The sequence below is a fragment of the Stenella coeruleoalba genome, assembly GCF_951394435.1.
Source record: "Stenella coeruleoalba genome assembly, chromosome: 4".
NCBI lineage: Eukaryota > Metazoa > Chordata > Mammalia > Artiodactyla > Delphinidae > Stenella > Stenella coeruleoalba.
In genome coordinates, this window is record NC_137149.1 from 102,282,244 (window position 1) to 102,306,832 (window position 24,589).

The 24,589-nt window shown below is 35.9% G+C and overlaps 1 protein-coding gene across 4 annotated transcripts in view; it reads left to right on the forward strand.

Annotated features, from left to right (window-relative positions):
• The window catches only part of MTHFD2L (methylenetetrahydrofolate dehydrogenase (NADP+ dependent) 2 like), a 137,928-nt gene that overhangs the window by 35,484 nt on the left and 77,855 nt on the right, over positions 1 to 24,589 (forward strand). For all 4 annotated transcript variants that reach the window (XM_079920940.1, XM_079920942.1, XM_079920943.1 and 1 more), the window contains exons 4-5: positions 8,246 to 8,398; positions 9,808 to 9,915. In XM_079920940.1, the coding sequence (XP_079777066.1) occupies positions 8,246 to 8,398; positions 9,808 to 9,915 (261 nt within the window). The remainder of the gene's footprint in view (positions 1 to 8,245; positions 8,399 to 9,807; positions 9,916 to 24,589) is intronic.

The following is a 24,589-nucleotide window of genomic DNA, read 5'->3' on the forward strand; positions in this document are numbered from 1 at the left end:
AGGGCCAGATCCACCCCTTTCTGACCTAGAGAGCACCTCCCACTCCACCTCCAAGCTCTATTTTCTCAGGTTTGGGAGTAGAGTAATACAGTGAGGTAATAGTCACTTCCCATTCCCTTTTTGTCCTTGGTGATGAAACAGTTCTAAAATGATATTGGGTAAGTGGTAAGACCTGATAAGTATTTTCTGTCTTGAAACATTGATGTAGAACCCGGAGGGTGTAACTTATGTATTGAGTTGAGAACAGTGAACACAGCTTCCAAAAGTATATCTCTCATTTACTCCTAGAAAATAATTAACTCATTAAGAGGCTGCAGCTAAATAATTTGATTAGGCAGATCTTTATTTCTTTAGAATGTAAGCTCCAGAGGTTAATAGTTTTGTTTGTTTGGTTAGCTTATATATCCTAAATCCTTAGAACAGTGCAAAGCACATGGTAGACAATAAATATTTAAATATTATAAATATGTAAATATTTACTGAGTGAATAAATGAGTGAATTTTCAGAGGCCTTGTCTACACTTGTTCAGAGTGTGGACTTTAATGTATCAGCATAAAGCTTTGCCTGAGATTTCTTACTTTTCAAGTCTTGAAAGGAAGAAATAAATGAAAAACAGACATGAATCTTTTACATTAAATTTATATCGGAGGATATAAAAGTGCCAAATATCTAATAATGTAGATGCAGCTATTGACAAATCAAAATTTTAATGAAAGCCATTTTGGTTTTCATTGTATTTGAAAAAGATGGATGTCAGCGGTTGTAGAAAGATCAGACATCTTTTCCTCATATTAGTCTATTCTAATTATCTGCAGATTTCCACTAATTTGTCTCAGCTTCTTCATTTATAAATCAAGGGTAATTGTAGTCATTTATTCAACAAATTTCCAAGCACTGTGCTTTGTGCTAGGAATACATCAATGAAAAAAAAAAGAAGACGGAAAGTTCTGCCCTTGCTGAGTAGTAGGAGAGACAGACAACAAAAAAATAAGCACAATAAGTAAGTAATTACTGTATATCTATTAGAAGTTGATATGCTATGGGAAAAAAGAAAAAGTAGAGCATGGTAAAGAGGATTGGGATGTTTGGGGGATGTTCAGGGATGTTATATTTTTATTTTATAGTATTTATTTTACAAAGGACATGCTAGAATAATGCACATTTTATCACTTGAATAGGGTTTAGCCTTTGACCTCTTAACTACATTGGTTATCTTTCAAACATACGGGGGCTGACTTCTTCCCAACCTTCATGTCTTAGCTTAAATGCCACTGGCTCAGAGAGCCCTTCGCAGCCCTTCTGAAATTTTTAAAATTCTGTTAATCCCTATTTTAGATCTGCTTTTTTCTGTGACAGACAAATAAAGTACTCCAAACATGCACATTTTTCCTTACAGTCCCCATCTTCTCTTAGCAGCTAGGCTTCGGACTTCAAAGGGGGGGGCAGGCAATTCACCTGGAGATGGAAAAGCAAATGTTTAGTAGACAAATATTTGCTGGGCCATGAAGAGATAATGGGGCACAGAGTGGATTCTGATTTCTAGGTCCTGCCTAGAGTTTCCCCCAGCAACCTAGCGCATATTCTTTGCAGATTATCTCTGGTGATATCTCTATTCTGGGAACAGTTCTTTTATCTAAATTCTTTAGGCAGCTAAGGGGGAGGTAAAATGAAATCCATGCCAAAGAGACACATTTTTGTGTGGCAAATTTTCTCCTTCACAGTATGAAGTAGGGATTGTGGCTCAGTTTGGTTTTTTTCTATATGGCTATCAAATTGTTCAAATATTAATTGCTGAAAAGACTTTCTTTTTCCCATTGAATTGCTTTTGGCAACTTTGTAAAAAGTCAAATAACTGTATAAGTGTTAGTCTAAAGTTGGGCTTTCTATTCTGTTCCATTGATCTACTTGTCTATCCCTACACTAGCACTACACTGTCTTGATTACTGTAGCTTTGTAGCAAGTCTTAAAGTCAAGTATTGTAAGTCCTTTTTGCTCATTTTCAAGATTTCTTTAGATATTCTAAGTCCTTTGCATAGCCATACAAATTTTAGAATCAGTTTGTCAACTTCTACCAAAAATACCTCATAGGACTGTGGTTGAGATTACATTGAATCTATAGGTCAAATTGGAAGAATTGACATCTTAATATTATTGAGTCTTCCAATCCATGAATATGGTACACCCTCCATTTATTTAGGTCATCTGTCAGCAACATTTTGTAGTTTTCATTATAAAAATCATGCCCCCAATTTTAAAATTTACTCCTAAGAATTTTCTGATCTGTGAGTTTTTGTAAATAGAATTATTTAAATTTCATTTTTTAGTATTTGCTGCTTCTATACGGAAATACAATTGATTTCTTTTGTATATTGACTTGGTATTCTGTGATCTTGCTAAATTCACTTTATTTATTTTTTGTTTTGTTGTTTTGTATATTCTTTAGAATATTCTGCATAAACAACCATTAGAGTGGCTAGAGAGTTTTACTTCTTCCTTTCTGATCTTTAGAACTCTTTATTTTCCTTATTACACCAGCTAGGATCTCCAATAAAATGCTGAATAGAAATGGTGGGGGTGGACACCCTTGCCACCTTCTGATCTTGGGGAAAAGGTTCAGTATTCCATTATTAAGTATAATGTTAACTGTAAATTTTTTTTGTGTGTGTGAATGCGTCATATTGAGGACTTCAAGCTTTGCTTTGCCCTTGGTGAGCCACAACTGCATTCTGTTTAGTTCTCTTAGTGTTAGATGGGCTGCTTGGAGTTTGCCTCTTGTGTGTGTTGTTCAGGGGTCAGTCAGAGATTTGGGAAGAATTTATAGACACAAGTTGAGTCTCCCCTCTGTGGTTTTCTCTTTTCCTGGGTATATCCCTTCAATTTCCAGTTTCTGTAGTAGCCCCAAACTTTGTCCTTTGATTCCTCAAGCAAGTAAGACTGCAGATTTCTATCCAAATTCTAACTGTCCTTTGTCTAGAAAAACCTCCAAAATGGAAACACTTAACAGTGATATTCCTTTCAGATGTCCATTCTCTTCCAAATCTCTCTGCTTCTAGTAACTCTGCAGTGTCAGATAGCTGTGTTTTTATTTTTTAATTTAAAAATTTTACATTCCATTTACAGTTATTACAAAATATTGGCTATATTCTCTGTATTGTATGATACATCCTTGATACTTCTATTTTAATATAATTTCTCCAATGTTTACAGTTGTTTCCTGTGAGAAGTTTGGTCCAATGTAAACAACTTCAACATTAGCAGACATGGAACTTACATTTTAAAATAATGTGGTCGAAATAGTCCTTACAGAGAATGTGGAAATTAAGCAAAGATTTCAAAGAAGAGAGAGATTTAGCCAAAGTGGCAGGTTTTTTTGAAAAGCCTCCAGGCAGACACAAGAGCAATAACCAAGGTGGGAAATACCTGATATGTTAGAGGAATAGCAAGAAGAGCAGGGTTTTCAGGAAAAGAGTGGTGTAAGCAGACATGCATTTGAGAACAGTATGGAGGTTCCTTAAAAAACTAAAAATTGGGCTTCCCTGGTGGCGCAGTGGTTGAGAGTCCACCTGCCGATGCAGGGGACGCGGGTTTGTGCCCCGGTCTGGGAGGATCCCACATGCCGCGGAGCGGCTGGGCCTGTGAGCCATGGCCACTGAGCCTGCCCATCCGGAGCCTGTGCTCCGCAACGGGAGAGGCCACAACAGTGAGAGGCCCACGTACCACAAAAAAAAAAAAAAAAAAAAAACCCTAAAAATAGAACTACCATATGACCCAGCAATCCCACTACTGGGCATATACCCTGAGAAAACCATAATTCAAAAAGAGACGTGTACCCCAATGTTCATTGCAGCACTGTTTACAATAGCCAGGACATGGAATCAACCTAAATGTCCATCAACAGATGTATGGATAAAGAAGATGTGGTACACATATTCGATGGAATATTATTCAGCCATAAAAAGGAATGAAATTGAGTTATTTGTAGTGAGTTGGATGGACCTAGCTTATGTCATACAGAGTGAAGTAAGTCAGAAAGAGAAAAACAAATACCGTATGCTGATGCATATATATGGAATCTAAAAAAGTGGTACTGATGAACCTAGTGGCAGGACAGGAATAAAGACACAGACGTAGAGAACACAGACTTGAAGACATGGGCGGGGGGAGCGGGGAAGGGGAAGCTGGGATGAGGTGAGAGAGTGGCATGGACATATATACACTACCAGCTGTAAAATGGATGGCTAGTGGGAAGCTGCTGCAGAGCACAGGGAGATCAACTCGATGCTTTGTGATGACCCAGAGGGATGGAATAGGGAGGGTGGGAGGGAGGCTCAAGAGGGAGGAGATATGGGGATATGTGTATACATATAGCTGATTCACTTTGTTGTACAGCAGAAACTAACACAACATTGTAAAGCAATTATACACCAATAAAGATGTGGGAAAAAAATAACCTCTGCTATTTTGTGAATAGATTATATGGATACAAACATAGAAGCAAATAATTAGCTAGGAGAATTAGTTGTTGCAAGAGTTCACAGGAGAGATAATGGCCACTCAAACCAGAGTGGACATGGTGAGGATAGTGAAGGGCTAGATATGTTATGAAGGAAGAACCAAAAGATTTTTCAATTGATTGGATGTTGCGTGTGAAAGAAAGTGAGGTGTTCAGAATGTCTCCACGTTTTTCTGGCAAGTAAGGATGATTTCTGTATAACACAGAAGGATGGAATTGCCATCAACTGAGTTGGAGAAGGCTATGGGTGAATCAGTTTAATAAGACAAAGTCTGTGCCCTAAAAGGCTCACACTCGTAAGTAAGAGAGATACTTAACCAACGTGATCAACTAACTGAAGTAATGTGGTAAGTGCTTTTTACAGTAGTTCTATGGGGACCAGAAGAGATAAAAATTATCATTTCACTTTGTGATGAGGGAACAGCTGAGAAGGGATCAATATATTGAAGAATAAATAGGATGCGAAACAACAGGGAGGAAAGAATTAGTAATGGAAAAATAATCATGAGCAAGAACGTAGAAATGCAAAAATTAATGTTAAGGGCTTGGGAATGGAACAGATTGGTGTGAATTGAGGTAAGGATGTGTCATAATGATGGTAGGGAAAGGGATGGGGCACTTGGAGGGAGGGAAGTATAGGACAAAAGATATAATCAAGCTAAAGAACATATTTGCTCATGAGCTTGCCCTTACCCAACAGGCATTGGGGAAGTGGAAAGAGGTACTTTTGAACAGTAACGTGAAAATCCTTGGATGGACAATAAACCAGTAATTTGTTTGTTTTCTTTTTGTTGTTGTTGTTACTTATCCAAAGACAATTAAACATATTATAAATAAATCACAGAAATATATATTCAACGTTGTAGTTCTAAAGTGCGGTACCTAAAGACATTCCCTGAGCTGTTCTATTGCATTATTATGAATTCAATTTGATGATTTTTTTTCCTGGCATGATTTAATGACTTCTCATAATATTAAATAGATGGGAAAAACACACACTCACAAAGTGAATAATGCCAGTTTTCCCGTTCATTTGGGTAAGGTATTAAGTGATTAGTTGTTTGCCAATGTATTCTATGAATCAAAAATGTTTTATAACCATTGTAAAAAAATTAATGCTTTTGAGGCTCATGATTGTTTCTTCTTTTCAAGTCATGGGCCCCAGGGATGAGACATCAGGGGACTTTCAGTAGCAGTCAGTTAAAAGCATGAAATGTATTTATTTCTCTTACTCATTTAACAAAAGGTGCTATAAAACGTTTGATGCTGTTTTGCATGTATTTAGATACATGTTAGTTAATCCAAAAATACTGTTGTTTTTGGAGGTCTAGAAGAAACAGTGCATTCCTTGGGATATTTTAGGATGATCAAAATGTCTTGATTAGAAGAGGCAGGGGCCCTTGCTGATATTAATTGTTGAGTGGTATTTAAGATTGATTAATATTTATGATTTCTGTATAACACAGAAAGAAAAACTGGTTTTAGGACAAACAGATGTGGATTTTAATTCTGGATCCCTCTTCTAAGTAGTAGTTTGAGATTGGCTGAGTCTCAAAATCTTTCAGTTTCATCTTTAAAATGAAGATAATACCTTTTCTATCTTAGCCCTCAGTAACTATGAAGACCAAAGGGGAAACCTATGTGATGGTAACATGAACATTATAAAGCACTCTTTGAATGTAAGATATACTAACTCCTGTTACTTCCATACACTGTAGATTACATAATGAAAGGTACATCTTTCCTGGCAAAGGATGTATGTGAGATTTAATCCACTCCTGAGATAACATAGAGTTACATAAAAGTGATGTATGAATTGGTGTCCTTGATTTTTATGATCCTAACATTTTTAATCTACTCATATAGGTTTTTTCCTTTTAGATTAAATAGTAAGCACATTAATAATCAGTTTTCATGTGTTCACTACATCACACCTTTTATATGTCCACACATCTGTCTTTTAAACAAAAATTACGTAATTAACTTAAGATAAAATTGTTCCGAAATGAAGATCTGGGTTGAAGTTTTAAGAAATACATTAGAGGACAGGTCTATAGTTGCCAGTTTCTAGTGCTTGCCCCCAAATTTTCAGATGCTTACATTTCTTCCTGAGTATTTCAGCTATTGTGTGAGATGAATTGTTCATTACAAGTTAATGTTATTTTTAGTGAGTAAAACAGCACAGACCAGTAGACTGCGAAATTCAGTATAGTTCAGACTTATTTGGTAAGAGGATGGCTCTCAAAATCTACAAAAGAACCTTTGTTGAATTCTTTCAATACATTATTGGCCCATACATACAGTAGCCAATTTTGAATTTAGAAATGAACTAATTTAAGCCATAACTCAATAATGGAGTGTTCAATTACAGTTATTTCTTTTTTTATTTACAAAGCTTTTGATTTTGTTGTAAGAAATATCCATGGCATGAAGCGTCTGCATGAGTGGTAGGTGTCTAAAAACTGAATCATCACCATCATCATCATCATAATCAACCAGATTTAAAAAGGAACCACTATTTTTGTCCTCAAATAGTAAGTTAAATATGTAATTCTAAAAATAAATTTTGCTAGAACTTGTATAATCATCTTCTATCTTCAGAGAAAACAGATGGAGGCTTACTCTGGTAGGACATTATAGAATGAATACAATTATTGAAAGTGACAAACTAGTCATTGGAGAGATATTCCAAAGACCCAATTTCTAATTGAATATGATTCATATTATGACTTTTATATATGTAAATGACTTGGTAGCCTAGTAATGGCAAATTGGATCTATTTAAAGTAAGATGGCTGTAGTGTCACTTTTAGGATATAAAATATCTGAGACATAAGACATGTCTCTTTTGAAAACTGTTTGAACTTGGGCTTTGATAATGTTTTAAAAAATTATTTCTAAATGGCATTCATTGTGTAATACATAAGGAAACTTTTCTGTAGCAAATATACCTTTATTTTAGTATTTTAGGAATGTGGGTTAATTGTTGGATTTAGGATACCCTAAGCTACTCTGCATAGAGTAGTATTAAGAGCCTATTTTATATTTCTATACTTATTACTTTTCAAAATGAGATGATTGGCATCTCATATCTCATTTGATTAGGTCATTACTCAAGTTATGTTCTTTTCCTTTCATAAAGGAAACCATAATGATATTTTGGATTTCAATGTAATAATGCTTCAGGGAAATGATGTGTGTGGTACGTGTGTGTGTGTGTGTGTGTGTGTGTGTGTGTGTGTGTGTGTTTGCTTTTCTATTATGTCATTTGGGAGGAAGCTAGGCATTAATGATGTCATGGCTATTTTTAACACTAACAAAGCCCTTTTAATCTGTAATGCTAACAATATTCAACAGAAGCCTATTCGTGGAACTATCTTGTATAGGAAAAACATACATTTAAATATGCAAACTTATAGAGGCAAAGCCTTATCATCTGACTGTTCCCAGATCTCACTGGTATTGTTTGATTTCACAGATTTTTCCCTTTTACCAGGCCAGCCACTTCTGGCCCTGTACTTGCATATACTCTTACAGCAGTTAATTACAGCCATTGGTCAAGAGCAGTTTGGCTTACTATTTTCATGGCAATAAAAGGAATAGAGTAATGATTCTATATCTTAACTAAAGCTGAACCATAAGTGATGTGACTGTAGGCCCTCCAATTTAATTTTCCAGACTTGCAAATAGATAACAATTGTAAAACTAAATCAATTTTATTTACTTTTCAGACCACGTGGATGAGCGGACAGTATGCAATGGAATTGCCCCGGAAAAAGACGTAGATGGATTTCATATTATTAACATTGGAAGACTATGCCTGGATCAGCATTCTCTCATACCTGCCACTGCTAGTGCTGTTTGGGAAATTATCAAACGAACAGGTTGGTCTGTGGGACATGGGTGCTAAGTACCAAAATGAGCATTTTCACGTCTTGAAAGAGAGTGAAAGAAAATAAGCATTAAACTTCAATCTACAGGAATATACAAAGTTACAGAAGTCAAAGAATAATCTGAAATAAGATAAAATGAAGAACACATGCCAGGTTACAAGAAACTGCTGTTTCACCTTTCAGGGAGTGAATTTTCCAAATAGAAAGTTTATCTCCCTACTCTAAAACTATAAGCTGAAGGTATTTTCATGTACATTTTTCAAAATGTATTATGTTTTTCCTTACCTTTAAAAACAAAATATGCTGGGCTTCCTTGGTGGTGCAATGGTTAAGAATCCGCCTGCCAATGCAGGCGACTCGGGTTCGAGCCCTGGTCCGGGAAGATCCCACATGCCGTGGAGCAACTAAGCCTGTGCACCACAACTACTGAGCCTGCGCTCTATAGCCCACGAGCCACAACTACTGAAGCCCGTGCTCTAAGAGCCCGTGCTCCGCAACAAGAGAAGCCACTGCAATGAGAAGCCCCTGCACCACAACGAAGATCCAACGCAACCAAATAAATTTATAAACAAATAAATAAAATAAGTTTATTTTTAAAAAAATGTGCCGAACATTTTGCACCATCTCTAATGAGCTAGGTTTTCATTATAAACACTTGCCCTTGAATTGTGCTCTAAATTCAATAATGCTCTCAAAGACCCTCGATAGTTCTCCTGCCTTCATCACTGTCTCTTACATTTTTGGCAGCATCTCCTCCTGCTAATCTTCTCTTTTCTAACTGAGGGAGAGAACTTCCAAGGGCAAGCAGATCCTAGAATTATACTCTTAGAATGTTAGTACTTAGAAAAGCCTTAATTCTAATTTTTTCATTTTACTTATGAAGATACTATGCCCCAAAGAGATTAAGTGTGTTAAATCTGTAAGCTTTATCTTTCAGACCTTTCTAAGTCCATAAATTTAGTGCTTCTCTCCTATAGAATAAAGTGCATGAGTTTTGTGAAAAATACTTTTTCCCCCACTTCATTTTGTCCTAGATTTGCTCCAAGTTTGATTGCCAATTAATCTTGACCTTGCACTTTGCTTGCTTTGTGATTAGTAGTTAATATTTTGTCTCCACTCTTCTAACACTTCATATGAATTTTAATGTTTAAAACTAATTTAATGGAAGCTTGAAAATGTCTGTGGTTTTTTAATGAGGCCATAATGAGAGGGAACATGACAGATCCAAGAATTATAAAAAGAAATATTTATAAATAGTGAATGTGGGAACATTATAGACAAGCCACAAAATAATTCAAATTAAATTAGAAGTTTTTAAAGAATACTGCAGTTGGCTGTTGAGATGTTTACTTTGCTTCTTGTTGCTTATTCTTCATTTAAACCAAACTCTGTGTTTTAAGGAATTGAAACATTTGGAAAAAATGTGGTTGTGGCTGGAAGATCCAAGAATGCAGGGATGCCCATCGCCATGCTCTTACACACTGATGGAGAGCACGAACGGCCAGGAGGTAGGGGCAACCTGGAGATTCTATGTACTCTTACAGTTTTCTCACTTACAATCATCAAATAAATGTGTTTGAAAATGTGACATAGAATATTTATGGACTTCTGCAAATAAAGAAGCCCATAGAATATTTATGGGCTTCTGCAAATATTTATGGGCTTCTGCAAAAAAAAAATAGAATATTTATGGGCTTCTGCAAATTTCCCTTTATTCCCTATCTAATGACATGAGCACCTTGACAATGAATAAAAGAATTACTGGAAAAATGTGGCCCCTTTGTTCCTACTTTATCCTTTGGCTATATATACTTCCTTTATATCATTAAAAATATAGACATTAAGAAGGGTAGCAAGGCTAGATACATACTAGATACATAAAAATCACATGTTGATAGATATCTGTATACCCATACACACTACCCCCCTAAAACACACCACCAATATATAGATATGTTTGGTGTTTGTTTTTTTTTTTTACCATTATTAACCTTGGTGAATTCCAGTTTCCTGATCTCAAATTTTCAAATACAGTTGACTGTTGAACAACACGGGTTTGAACTGCACAAGTCCACATATACATAGATTTTTTTTTTCACTAAATACATACTACAGTACTATATAATCTGTGGTTAGTTGAATCAATGGATGTGGAATCATAAATCCAGGGGCTGACTGTAAAGTTACAGGAGGATTTTTGACTGTGCAGAGGGTGGGTGTCCCAGACCTCGGCATTGTTCAAGGGTCAACTGTACTAATTTTATGATCTTGGTTGACGTAATGCATATGAAATATTTTTTTAAGCCACGAAGCCCTTAGGAAAAAGAAGCCCAATGATAACATATCACTTATATAAAATTATAAATTATTAGAGTTTGAATTGTTTGTGCCTGCCTGGACTTAAGGACTTAAATATTGCAACAAATCAAAATGTGTATGTGGATCATAGTAAACTAGGGCCTGATAATGACTCAAAGAAACTTTAAAAAGCCTTAGCTTTGAAGAGCTTTTTGAAAGGCCAAATCTGGTAATATCAACATAGTTTTCATGGTAACCATCTACAAAGTTGCATCTCTAGCTTACCTATTCACTTCTAACTTAATCTGTTAATGCTCATCTATCTCTTAGGGTATAATAAAGATATTGATTCATATTTACCTTTATTTAATAGTTTCTGTTAAGCAAGGAAAAACAACCAGGAAAATTTACCTAGGTGTACCATTTTTGTTGGAAGATTTTGACCAAGAGCCAAAATAGGCAGTTTTTTCTTCATTTTCAACATATTATTTTCTTATTTCATCAATAACATAACAAGCAGCACTATGCAGCTCTATTAATTGCACAGCACTTTCTCATGAACTATCTTATTTCATTCTCAGTAATTCTGGAATATATTCATATTCACATTTTGCAGCTAAAGGAAGTGAGCTTTAGAGACTTCAGTGACTTACCCAAGGCCATTCAAGGAGGTGGTGTACAAAGCTGGGAGCTGGGTGCTGACTGTCTGGTTAGGAGGATAGACTTGAAGTCAGACCCCTCCCCTGCCAAGCCCTGTATCCTTGGGTAAGTCATTTAATCTGTGTAAGTCTCCACTTCCCTCATTTGTAAAGTGCAGATAATATTAATATCTCCTTCATTGGGTTATTACGAAAATTGAATGAGACTTGTATGTAAAGCACTCTTCACAGTGCCTGACACAGTAAGTTAAGTAAGCCCTTGGTACATGTGAACTGTGACTATTACTGTTATTTCCATTATTATGCTTAAATAATAATCTGTGGCCATACTAACTAAAAAGTTTAGAATAACATAATCCAAGGTCAATGACGTATTTTTCACCTTCATTTGAAATTTTATTTTCTTCTTCTGTAGGTTTTATATTTACTTTTATTTGGATCAAATCTAATCTTTGTTGTAATAATTTGCATAAACATAGAATTTATAAAGTTAATAAAATATTAGATTATAAATATGACATCGTAATATTCCAAAGTTTACTTTACATTGCACTTTTTCTTGTGGATATTAATATATTGTGTGCTAATTTCTTGATAAATTTCAATTTTGAATTATTTGTCTATAAAATACCTAAGTCTAAGTAAGTTAATTTACCTCTTATTTATGCAATTTTAAATTAGATAGTCCTATGTCATAAAACACATTTACTTTATAAATATTTTATACTTTGTGTTACAAAATATTTTCACTTGAATGCATGTTAGAAATTGAACAAAATTGGAATTAGATATAGTACTAGTTACTTAAACGCCAGGTGGTTAAATTTACAGTTATAGTGGCATACAGGTGCCGTTATAATTACAGTATCTAAAAGGTAATAAATTGTATTAAAAATGATGTTGGATAGTTCGCAACATGGGTGGTGTTTATTAATCTCATGCATATTTAATAGGAGTATGGTGACATATATGATTAGTATAATGAATTGTTGAGAGCTGCTTACCGGAGATTTGCAGTCTGTGGGAAAGTTAATATTTCAAATGTCCATGTCTGCTAGAGCAGTAATGATGTGCAGTGACTACATGTGCATTGTTAGCTTATGGACATAATGAAGGAGGATTAACTGGGCAAATTCATATCTATAGAACTTGTTCTGATGACACTCAAAATGTTGAGCATTTAGCTCACACTGTACTTCTTTGCCAGAAAAGATTCAGAGCCCAAATGATTCATTTGTGTCTTAAAGCCAAAGATAATTGCACTAGAAGAAAAATGGCGATACTGAAATTTAGCTTGATTAATATGTGTCTACACAGGGCTGGCTTTTAGTCTTGATTATTTAGGACATGGATCCCGGCTGTTTTGTGAGAAAGAGCTTCTTTTAATTCTTCAAGGGCTTAAAATATTTAGAGGACTGAGAATGTGCTAAAATCTTGAGGTAAAGAATTAGTGCTGATACTCAACACAGCAGGATGCTGCAGGGAGATAACCTTCTGCTGAGGACATGTCATCACAGGAGGCTTTAAAGATGACATGACATTCAAGCCACTGTGTACTTTATAGAGAGTGAGAGATAGTTCCTGTCTTCCAAGAGCTTATAGTCTTGGTGGTGGTAGGGTGGGGGGACAGAGTACAGAGGGGGCATGATATGCAAGTATGGGTGATTTAAATGATAAATATTTAGTGGCACAAAATAAAATTCAGCATCCCTAAGAAAGCATTCAATTTGCTAAGGGAAGCCCTTGGTTAATTGAGGAAATGTAAAGAGATTGACAGTGGAGTCTCTTCTCATGAGCCCCACTACTTGTTAGGATGTTTTAATATCATTGTGATCACCTATAATTCACTGGTATTCTTTTAACGTCTTTGTGTGTAGTAACCTACCCAGGTAACTTAACCTTTCAGTTTTCAGAATGAAAACTGAATACTATTGGCTTTAGCACAATGTCTTTATGTTTAGCTTACCCTGATGGAGTAAAACAGAGTTCTCCAATTTCTCTGAAACAGTTTTTTTTTTTTTCCTTTAATATAACAAAGTGCCATAATGACCAGGCATTATGTGTATTAATTATAACCAAAGGAATACATAGTCTGATTTTATTTCAAATTCTTTTAGAGTAAATTCATTTCTGCCTATTTTATATTCTTACATAGGGCATGTCATCTAAATAGATCCCCCTAAATGGCCACAACATGCTCCTCCTTTTAACTAAAAGGTTGGGGTACTATTGCAGTGGCATTGGTTGCTGGGACTTTTTAAAAGAGCATTTTGGAAGAGTCAGCAACTAAGCTGATTTTGCTTAGAGTCCTTCGGGATATTCTTGACTTCATTCAGGTAATAGGCGTTCAGTGCGTATTCTCTGTGAAACACTGGGGTGGGGGTGTGGTACAGGGGTGAAGAAGACTTGGCCCCCTGTTTCCAGAAGATGACAGACTGCATCTTCAGGACACTGTTTCTCAAAGCACAGCTTCCGCATTGGTGTTCAGCTTTTGCGCTCAAGCTGCCCACCTGCTGCAACTTCTATATATCAGGTATTTTTCATTCAAGGGGACATCCTATCTAAATGGAAAACCACAAGATATTTTGTCAGTGTGATGCCTTTCCTTTGTGAAAATTGGCTCCAGTTGTGAAAATGAACATTTTTGCTAGCCTGGGAGCATTCTCTCTCACCTACAGGAGGGGCCTTCAGGTAGTAACACAGGAATGGATGTTCCAGGCAGTGCAGTGTAATATGAGTGGTTATGTGTGATTAAGCTCAACGCAGTGCCAGGTTGGACCAGGTGCTCTCAAGTTTCAAAGAGAGGAGACAAAAAGGAACACCTAGGAGAGAGGAGTCACGCAAAGCAATCACGCCTCCCGGACGGAGATTCTTAGTCTTGTTGCCAGTGGAATGGAGTGGGACTTTTGCTGCCGCTGTGGAATGAACCATTGTCAAATGGGGGCAGGGGGACGGCAGGCATTTATAGTCTTTTCTCCTCCCATTCCGCTATTCCTAAGGTAGAAGTACTCGTGGTAAGATATTGGGGGTATTATGTTTTATGACGCCTCTGTGTTGACTAAACTTTACTGAATTACAGCTTTGAGTTTGCATAGTGGAAAGCAATAGAAAAGAACAAATGCTTGCTGTAGTCTCATTTTCTAAGTTGAATAGTTGGAGTACTGTTTCATTTTCAACATCTCTGAAATTCAGCCAGCTAGTATCTGGAAAGCAATGTACTTGGAAAAATGTCACATATTCTCACATCAGGCAGCTGGAACTATTAGTTGCCCTGTTGAAAATAACATTAAACACTATTTAAAATATAAAGTGAAGTCCAAATCTTTTTTTTTCCCCTTTCATTTTCCCTCTTTCCTCATGACCTCAAAGTACCAGGCATTTTTTTTCATAATTATTAGCACAAAGCATCCCTTTTCTGATGTCTATAAGCCCGATTATTCAAAGCATCACTTGTTAGGATATTCATTTCTGCTCCACCAGCCTTTTCAGCCATTCATGCCATCGAGTTCCCCCTGGTACCTTATGCTGAAGCTTCATAGAACTGCACATTGTTCCCCAAACACACCATCTCTTCCAGGCCTCCTTTCCACTACATACCCTGTTCCCTCTGCAGGGAATGCTGTTTCCCCTCACTCGCCTGCTTTCCTCTCACCTCCAGCCCACCTTTCAAGATGTGCAGCAAATCTAACTTTTACATGTTATATGTGCTGCCATCCCAGTACTAATCCTGTTGCATATTGATGGTCTACCTGGTCCCCTTTTCTACACAGACATAGTAAATATGAACTACTCAATGACAAATATTTTGTCTTAGGCTTTTTGTATCTCTGAAATTTAGCACAGGGCTTGGCATGTAATAATGCAACTAGTCAGTGAATCAATAACAGTTTATTTAGTGTTTCCTGTGTGCCTGTATTGTAGAAAATAAGACTGCAGGCTAGGGAGTTAAAATAAAATACTGCCGTTTATGGAAAAAAAAATCCCTATATAGTGGGGAGGAGGGAACAGAAGTAGCTAGGTACTTACTATAAACTAACTCCTTCATATTTTAACATTATAGGCATTTACATAAAAGTATAACTTATGCCTCCCCTTTTGCCCAAGAGTCAGATCACAGTAGAGGAGAATGCCTCACGACCATCAGGAAGGGGAGAGGAGACCTAAGGATACTGGGAAGGGAAGGAAAATTATTGCTGACAGCATTAATTGAAAGAGGTCACAGCATTTTTCCAGTAAAACATTTAAAATCTATCATTTTGTTTAGACTTTTTTTTTTTCTTGAGCTGCTGGCATATAATGCTGCCTTCTTACAGAGGAGTTGATTTCTTTGTCACTAAGCATGGGAATATGATAGTGAATAAATCAGATATTGCCCTGTCCTCTTGAGCTTACAGTTTAGTAGGAAAGACAGTGATCAAACAATTAGGTATGAATGATTAATCATTATAATTGTGCAAAATGCTGCAAAGGAGGAGAGCTTTCTATAATAAAAAGCTTGGTTGTGGGAAGGAGTGGATGATTTCTAGCTATAGTTATACATTAATGTTATACCTTTTTATGCCTATCTTTTGTACTATTGCAATGGAATGTTTTTATTGTCTACCTTCTGTCACTGTTCTTCACTTCAAACTAAAAAATCCCACCTCACAGACAAAACTAAAACTATATTTACTTGAAGTTATTAAAAATTTCTAAAATCTCTAGAAGGAAAAAGTTCACTCTGTACAAAATAAATCATTCATACCATAATGGTAAATGATGATTGATGATTTAAAAAAAAAATCAGGTCAATGCCAAGCAGTGTTATTATACATATATAGTAAGTACATCAGATAGAACTTCTGAAAATCTCTCCCACCCCCTCACACACACCACCATAGACACATTGAAGAACTTTTCCTTCACAACATTTATCAGTTTGTGATTGTCATTTAGTTGTGTCACTATCTGATTAATTTTCATCATACTCACTGGACTATTAACTCCACAAGAGCGAAAACCATATCTCTTTATCTTCCCATTTTATTTCCAGCATCTAGCATAATAGCTCTCCAAAAAGTCTTTGTTCAATAAATGAATGAATAAATTCTCTTTATTTGTAGACCAAGAGTATCATGTAAGTTTTAATATGGCTATTCATAAGCTGTATTCTTAGGAGCACGGATGTACCACAAGATTTTAAATGGTTCTGAGGCCAGCTAAAAAGGCCAAAAAGTGGGAGGTGGCCCAATTTCTGGAAATCTCCACCCCTTCCCCAAAATAGTTGGACTAATCCTCCCACTCATTAGCCTATGAAATTACCCAGCCCATAAAAACTAACCACCCCGTATTTCAGGGCCTCTCACCTCTTGAGATGACCCACACCCTGTGGAGTGTGTTTCTCTAAATGGGTTTAGTTTTTTTTTTAAAGGGACAAAAATTAGTCAAATAAGTCTGGGAAATCTGGGTTAAACAAAATCAAACATATATCTTGACTGTGAATATAGTAATATAATATAACCTTTAATATAGTAAGTACTGTGAATCTGTGAGAGTAAAAGTCTTTAACCCTGAAAGTTGTTTTTATCCCCCCTAAAACTATTATATATATATACACACACACACACACACACACACACACATATACATGTGTGTGTGTGTATATATATTTGTATTTATAGTTGCCATATTTGTATCTATATATTTGCTAAATTTGTACTAATACACCCCAGAGGTCTAGCCTTTTTCCACACAGAGAATGAATTCAGAGCCTTGAGAATACTTATTTAGCCTTAGTCTATGGTCTTTTAAGCAAGTTTGCAGAATAAGACTTTGTAATAAGATTCCTGAGTTTCTTTTCATCTGTTAATCTTGGAAAGAAGAAAATAAATGTAAAAATTATATAAAGCTTTAACAAATAGATCTCATACATACATCTCCCAGCCAAAACAACTAGAAAGGAAAGGGCAATACTTTGGCTCATGCCCCTTATCCCATGACTGAGCTGACTACCTTATTTTGGCTAAGATTTGGGAGGGTCTGATCGCTTTAAAATTTAGTTAGTTTTATATATATATATATATATATATATATATATATATAGCTTAAAATCTGTTTCACAGTCAGGAATACTGACCTAGCTGTTTGGTACCATGAGGAATTTCGTCACCTGGGAATTGATTCATGTGGATGATTTAACACATTTTATCACTATTAATAGGAAAATAATCCTAAAAATATAAGACTCCAAAGCCAATATTTTCCTTTATAACTGGCAACTTGTTTACACCATAGTTGGAGTCTTGATGGGTGAAGATTGACTGCTGGAGCAGGAGAGCCCAGTGTTAATGAGAATAGGCTCTTTATCATATTGCCCGAGTGCACACTCTGTTCCTGCATTTCCCTAGAACTCAGTGTTTAGTTCATATAAGCTATTATACTGCATTTATTCTAAAAAGTACTTAAGGTGGTCCACAACAATATATGAAGCACAATGCAAATGAGAACTAGTTAAGAAAAAGGGGAAGCAAGGCCTGGAACTAAAATGGAGCCAAGAATAAAGCTACTATTAAAAATAGGCATATCATTAAATCTTCATGGATATTTTCCCCTGCCAAGCACACTGAATATGTGTTTGGTACATTTATTTAATTGAGTCTAAACTATACTTTCTGTGATAGGGTTACTAATTTCATCCTGTGAGCTTTTAGGCAGGAAAGAAAGATGACCCAAGTAAGTATCTTTAGAGTTAAAAATAAACACATGCTACAAAACAGAAATAGAGTCATGGATGTAGAAAACAAACTTACGGTTACCAGGGGATAAGATGGGGAGGGATAAATTGGGAGATTGGGACTGACATATACATACTACTATATATAAAATAGATAACTAGTAAGAACCTGCTAGCACAGGGAACTCTACTCAGTACTCTGTAATGGCCTATGTGGAAAAGAATCTAAAAAAAAAGAGTAGGTATATGTATATGTATAATTGATTCACTTTGCTGTACACCTGAAACTATAACTACAATGTTGTAAATCAACTACACTCCAATAAAGATTAATAAAAAGGAAACACATGCTCAGGATAAATAAAATATTTTCTGATATTAAGACCAAAAAATATTTTCTCCTAAAATTACTTATAAGCAGGGAACTATGTAATGGACTGAGTAATATTTATAACATGCTTTTTAATTTAATGAAACAGCCATATTTTATAGGGTTGTTTCTCTTATTGTTTAGCATAGATCAAAGCTACCATTGGCATACATTTCTCTGACCTCACTTAGACGTTTCTTCTCATTCTCAGTTTTTGAGTCATTGCCTTCTTCCCAAATTCTAAACCAGTGTTTCTCAAACTTAGCTGTCCACTGTAATCATCTGGGGGCTTTTAAAAACGTAGCCACCTAAGCCCAACACAGAACAATCATATCAGAGTCTTTATGAGTTGGATCTGAATATCGGTATTTTTTAGGAAGCTCCACAGAAGAATGTATACAGGGAGGGTAACTGAGGAAGACTACTCAAAGCATGGGAATGAGCCCAGGGCTTCACTTCCTGTTCCAGAGTCATTCCCTAGTCAATCTTTTCCGACCTCATAGCTTTAAATACCGCCTGTGTCACCTCTTACTCTGGACCCATATAACCACTGTCCACTTGACAACTCCACTTGGATGGTCAGTAGGCATCTCAAAATTACCATATACAAACCTTCACTCTTAATTTTACTCCCTTAGTCTTCCCTGTCTTAGTAAATGTCGCCATCAATTCACCCAGTTGCTCAGGCCATCCTTGACTTCTCTCTCTCACACCCCATGTCTTATCCATTAACAGTCTGTGTCAAATATACCCATGATCTCACCATCTTCACTAATAAGACCTTAGTTCAGACAGCCATTATCTCACACTATAAAATTTACAAACCAGTTTCCCGCCTCCACCCTTGTCTCATCTCCCGCGTGCAGTCTGTTTTCTAACTGGTGTGTCTCAATCATCTGTGGCTTCCCATAACACTCAAAACAATAAAACACCAGAATAACATCCAAATTCCTTACTATGATATGTAAGATCTTACATGATCCTACCTGGGCTGCCTCTCCTTACTCAATTTTTACCATTCTCACCTTCATCACTGCCCTCCAAGCCACACCTGCATTTTGCTTTCCTAGAACATGTCATACATGCTCACGTGTCAGGATCTTTGCCCTTGGTTTTCCTTCGGCCTAGCATGCTCTTTTTGGAAGTTATTTACATAATTATTTCCTCACTTCCTTCGGGTTTCTGTCCAAATGTTACCTCCCCAGGCTGTCCCTGACCACCTTATCAAAGTAGCACCTATGCTATTACTCTGTTTACTTACTCTGTGCTTTTTTCTTCATAGCACTTATTTCTATGCAAACTTTTTATTATATATGCATTTGCTCATTTATATATTGTCTATGTTAAATGAATGAATCCATGATTTCGATTCAATAATTTTTGGCTGAAACCAGGGGAAGATCTTTTAACTATCTAGAGACAATGGTGGTCAAGATTCAGTAAGTCCTTCCTAATACTCTTTCTCACAAAAGAGATAGATTGAGATAGATGTTTAAAAGGAGTGGAATTGAAACGGTATTTGAGTAACTAAACGTGAAACCATATTCCTTAGTTGTCATCCACCTAGTGACCCAAGGTGTGTGGAAGATAACTGAAAGACTGATAAACAGCAAATCAAACCAGCCAGGTCTTGACCAGATACCAGATTAAAGTCTGGCCCATTTTAAGCATGAAAAGAAGGCTTAGATCTGAGTACTCTGTAACTGTATCTAAAGTTATTTAAACAAAGAAAAAACAGCTGAAGTTGAAACAGAAAACTTATAGTAGATGGAATTCAGGAGCCAAGAGAGTACAGTATTGTTTTAAGATCTGGGGAAATTAGCTCTTGATTATTTTACAAGTGGTAAAAATTAAAGCTGAAAATGTCCTTTTTGTGTTAGAGACACATGTGTTTTCTGTCAGATGCTGTCTTATTAGTACTACCAGTATGTTCCAGGTGAGATCTAAAGGCAGACTTTATCCCTAAGGAAAAAGAAGTGTCATCCAAGATCCCCCACTGGCCTCCTGGAAGAGTCAGGATGATAATCCCAGAAATGCTATTCTGCTGACCAAAGTGAACACATAGTGTTTCTCAGCTCTGATTTTACAACTGTGAACTCCAATGGTTCCTTTCCTTTCTGCTTAGGGCGGAGGCTGTGTAGTGAAGTGACTAGCAGCTTGGCCACTAGAGCTGAACTAAATAAATTTGAATTCTGACTCTTATATAGTTTTATGACCTTGGACAAATTATGGGCTTTTTGTATTTTCTCGGTTTTCTTATTTATAAAAATGTAAATAATATTAGTTTCTACCTCATAAAAAATACACTTACAGTGTTTGGTGAAGATTGTGTGAGTTAATACGTGTAAAGTACTAGAACAGTGCTAGACGTGTAGTAAGTTCTTATATAAGAGCTATTTTAATCACATATGTTTTGGCTCTGTGCATTTTGTTTTTTGTCTGTTTTATGCTTAAAGATGTAATTGCAGCTTATGGAGAGAGAAAGAAATACATGTTCAAGTTCAGAATCTTTAGGCCTCTCGAGGCATTTGTCCGAAAACAGAACTCAGGCTTCTCTTATCCAGCTAGTGCTATTCTGTTGACAAATACTGAGTTTTCCTTCTTGCGATTTCCCTGGTGATTTTCCCTTTCAAACAGACCATGGTATGAGTTAATATATTGGGAGTGACTCATTTTTCCCTTAAAAAGTAACAAAGCAAAACCCTACATGTGAGATTCTAGCTCCTGTTGGATTTGCCATTTGGCTTCATCTGCTTATACAGGCACGAGCAAGTATGTATTTGAAGATTTGCCTCATGGCAAAGGAAGATGAGACTTGTCCTGCGTTGCTGTGGAAGATAGATCTAGGATCCTAGTAAAATTTGCCAAAAGGGAGACTTTAGCTCTTGTAAGAAAGAACTTTCCAAAAGTCTGGGCGAAATAATATGCCTGTAATTATTTTTATGGAAAATGATTTATCAGTTGGAAGGGATAGGAAAAGCATAAGGGAATTGAAGCAGAAGCAAACCAAATTCCTACTCACATCAAGAACCTCTCTCTTAGACCTTTAAGTGCCCCTGTGCTGTTCTTAGCTAGAGTAGATAATGGTTCTCTGTGCCAACACTGTAACTTATGCCTCCTTTTAGTGTGGAGTCATCACATTGTATTATAATTCTGATTCACAGATCTGTTTTCCATATGAGAGGAGGGAATTGTGTATCTCCATCACTTGGCATGGTCCTGGGATTATTTCTTGATGGTCGAATAAATGAATGTAGGGAATGGCTGGAAATGTCTGACAAAAGTAAATTCCTCAGTTAGGTAATTTTAACAAAAAAATGATACTCTAAAATGAATCATATTGTGTTGTTTGTCTTAACATTTTTAAATAGAAAATATTAATTTCCTCAAATTTTAATTGCCAACAACTCTTTGCTACAATCTGCAGTTTTGCATAAATTACAGAGGTAATGATAGCCTAGAAAACTGTGCAGGTGGCTCCCAGTGAACAAGTCTTGATTGACTGTGGACTTTTATATAGTAAGAAGCATATCTTGCCCAGCAGCTAATTTATTAAGTTCTAACAGAACTCTATGATTCTGGGAGATAGGTTCTAAGTCTTTTATTCTTATTATATCTTACAAACATGATGTAAAGCACTGGGCACAGTGAAGTTGCTTAATACTTCTTATAAAACATTTTCTTAACATCTTTATCAGAGTATAATCGCTTTACAGTGGTGTGTTAGTTTCTGCTTTATAACAAAGTGAATCAGCTATACATATACGTATATCCCCATATCTCCTCCCTCTTGCGTCTCCCTCCCTATCCCACCCTTGTAGGTGGTCACAAAGCATTTTTATCTGGGTTTGTGTGATAGAAAAATTAAGCCTGAGCCCAGGCTCTTTTCATACTCACAATATGAGGATAAAACTGAGTGAGGGAAAAAGTCATCTGAGGGTCAGAGATATACATCATTTTATGGAGTAGCTGCTGTAACCTGTTGGTTCTGATTACCCTAGGGAAAAATTTGAGGTGCTAGAAATGACTAGGTGCAACAAGTCATAGGATTCATTGAACAAAAGTAATGGGGCGCCAGAACTGAAAACAGAAATGACAAGAATTTTCACAACGCCAAGTAAGACAGTTAGGATATCTAGTTCTCAGAACCAGGAACAGGTATCAAGGGGAAAAGGCAGAAGCGTCTGAGGCATTATTTGAACACATTTGCTCTTAACTCCCATGACTCAACTCTCTTTTGCTATCGTCATCCATTTTAATGAATAGCAGGCTAAAAACCTTCCCACTGTTTGATAGCACAATAGTCAGAAACTGATCAATCAAGTCTAAATAAGACTTTGATATTTCCATGGGTATTCCTAGCCAAACTCACTTAGGAGTAAAAACAATTTAACTAGATATTATTATTGAAGGAGTGGAGTTATCTAAAAGATCTTTCCATGCTGATTGAAATTCATCTCAATATTTTTTCTTTTGCTTGAAGCTTTACAGATTGTTAATTATATGTGTATATAACTCACTGGATTATGTATCGCTCAGTTCCTTGATGAAATCATCAGTAATGATGAAGTGGGAAGGTTTGGGTTTAATTTTGGTTTTTGCAGGGATTTGGGAGGCTCTCATTTGGAGCAAGAGAATGCTTGAGTGGGCTGCTAATGTATAAGGGGAACCTTCTAAATATAGGAGAATTGTATTAAGATAGAGATGGGAGGATGCTTCATAATTTTGGTGGCTTGGGATGGTTCTAAACATATACTCTACATTTGTTGATTGTTTATAGCAAATGAAAGAAAGAGAAAAAACAAGGGGAACTCAGACTTTAAGTATCTGGGCAGAAGGTGGTACCATTATCTGAAATGAAAAAGACTGCTGTATCAAGTACAAAGAGTTCCCTCTCATTGTTCTTCCTATTCAAAGATTTCCTGGTTTTCTCTTTTATTTGTCCATATTAACTTTAGAATAAAATTATATTCATCTAGAAAAAAGCAAAATACCATTTTTTTGTAGTTGTATTCAATGTATAATGAATATAGGGGGAACTGTCATCTTTATGATGTTGAATCCTACTCAAGAATATGGTTTGTCTTAAAACCATGACTAGTTCCTCAGTCTTACTTAAATCTTTTGGTGTTGTTCTAGAGATTTTCTTTTACCATATAGATTTTACACACTTCTTGTTAAGTTTACTTCTGAGTATTTTATTTTTGTATTGCTATTATAATGGGGTCTTTTCTTTCATTATATCATCTTACATGTTGTTGTATATGATAGTATTTATATCAACTTTAAAAATAAAACAGCCAGTTACCATACCTGCAAGATGAGTTTATTTGGGAATAGCCAGAGGAATTACAGTTTGGGAGATGCAAGCTATGGTGGACCATAGGCAAATCCAGAGAACAAAGGAGGGGAGCTTACTTTTATAGAGAAAAGTGGGGGGATAGTTTGGAGGGACTGTTCTAAACAAAAGTTTACTGGAGGAAAGTAAGAGTTCAGGGTGGCAATGGCTTCTCATTGGCTGGTCTGTTGCTGGGCAAGGAAAATCTTCCTTCCTGAAATAGAAGACTTCCTCTTGTTTGGTAAAGCAAGATACAGTTCTTCCCACGCGGCATGAAAATAGAGGCCAGTGCATGCAAACAATGGAAAGTGATAGTAGTGAGAGCACCTTCTACAGGTGCTCCTCAACTCCAATTTTAGTTGAGGTTTTCTTTAATTTTCATATTTATTTCTATATATTCATTTTTACTTGGCTAATTTATTGAATTCTCTCCTTGCTTATAATGTTACAGTTTTTAGGCTTAGTTATTATAAACATTTTAACATTTATGTTTATTAATTTTTTTCTAATATCTTTTATTTATTTTATTGTTCTTTATCTAACATTTTAAGTTAAATGATTGATTCACTCATTTTTTAATTTCTATTTTATTTATATAATAATTTAAGTCTGTGAGTTTTCCTCTAAGCTTTGTTTTATTTATATTTTATAGGATCTAATCTGTAGTACTATTATTATAAATGTTTCTAGAAATTCTGCAATGTTGTTTTGTGTTTTCCTTTTGCCTCAAGGATTGTTCAAAACAGTATTAAAAATTTTTTCCAATGGAAGTGTTTTTCAATTTCTGATTTTGTCAATACTTATA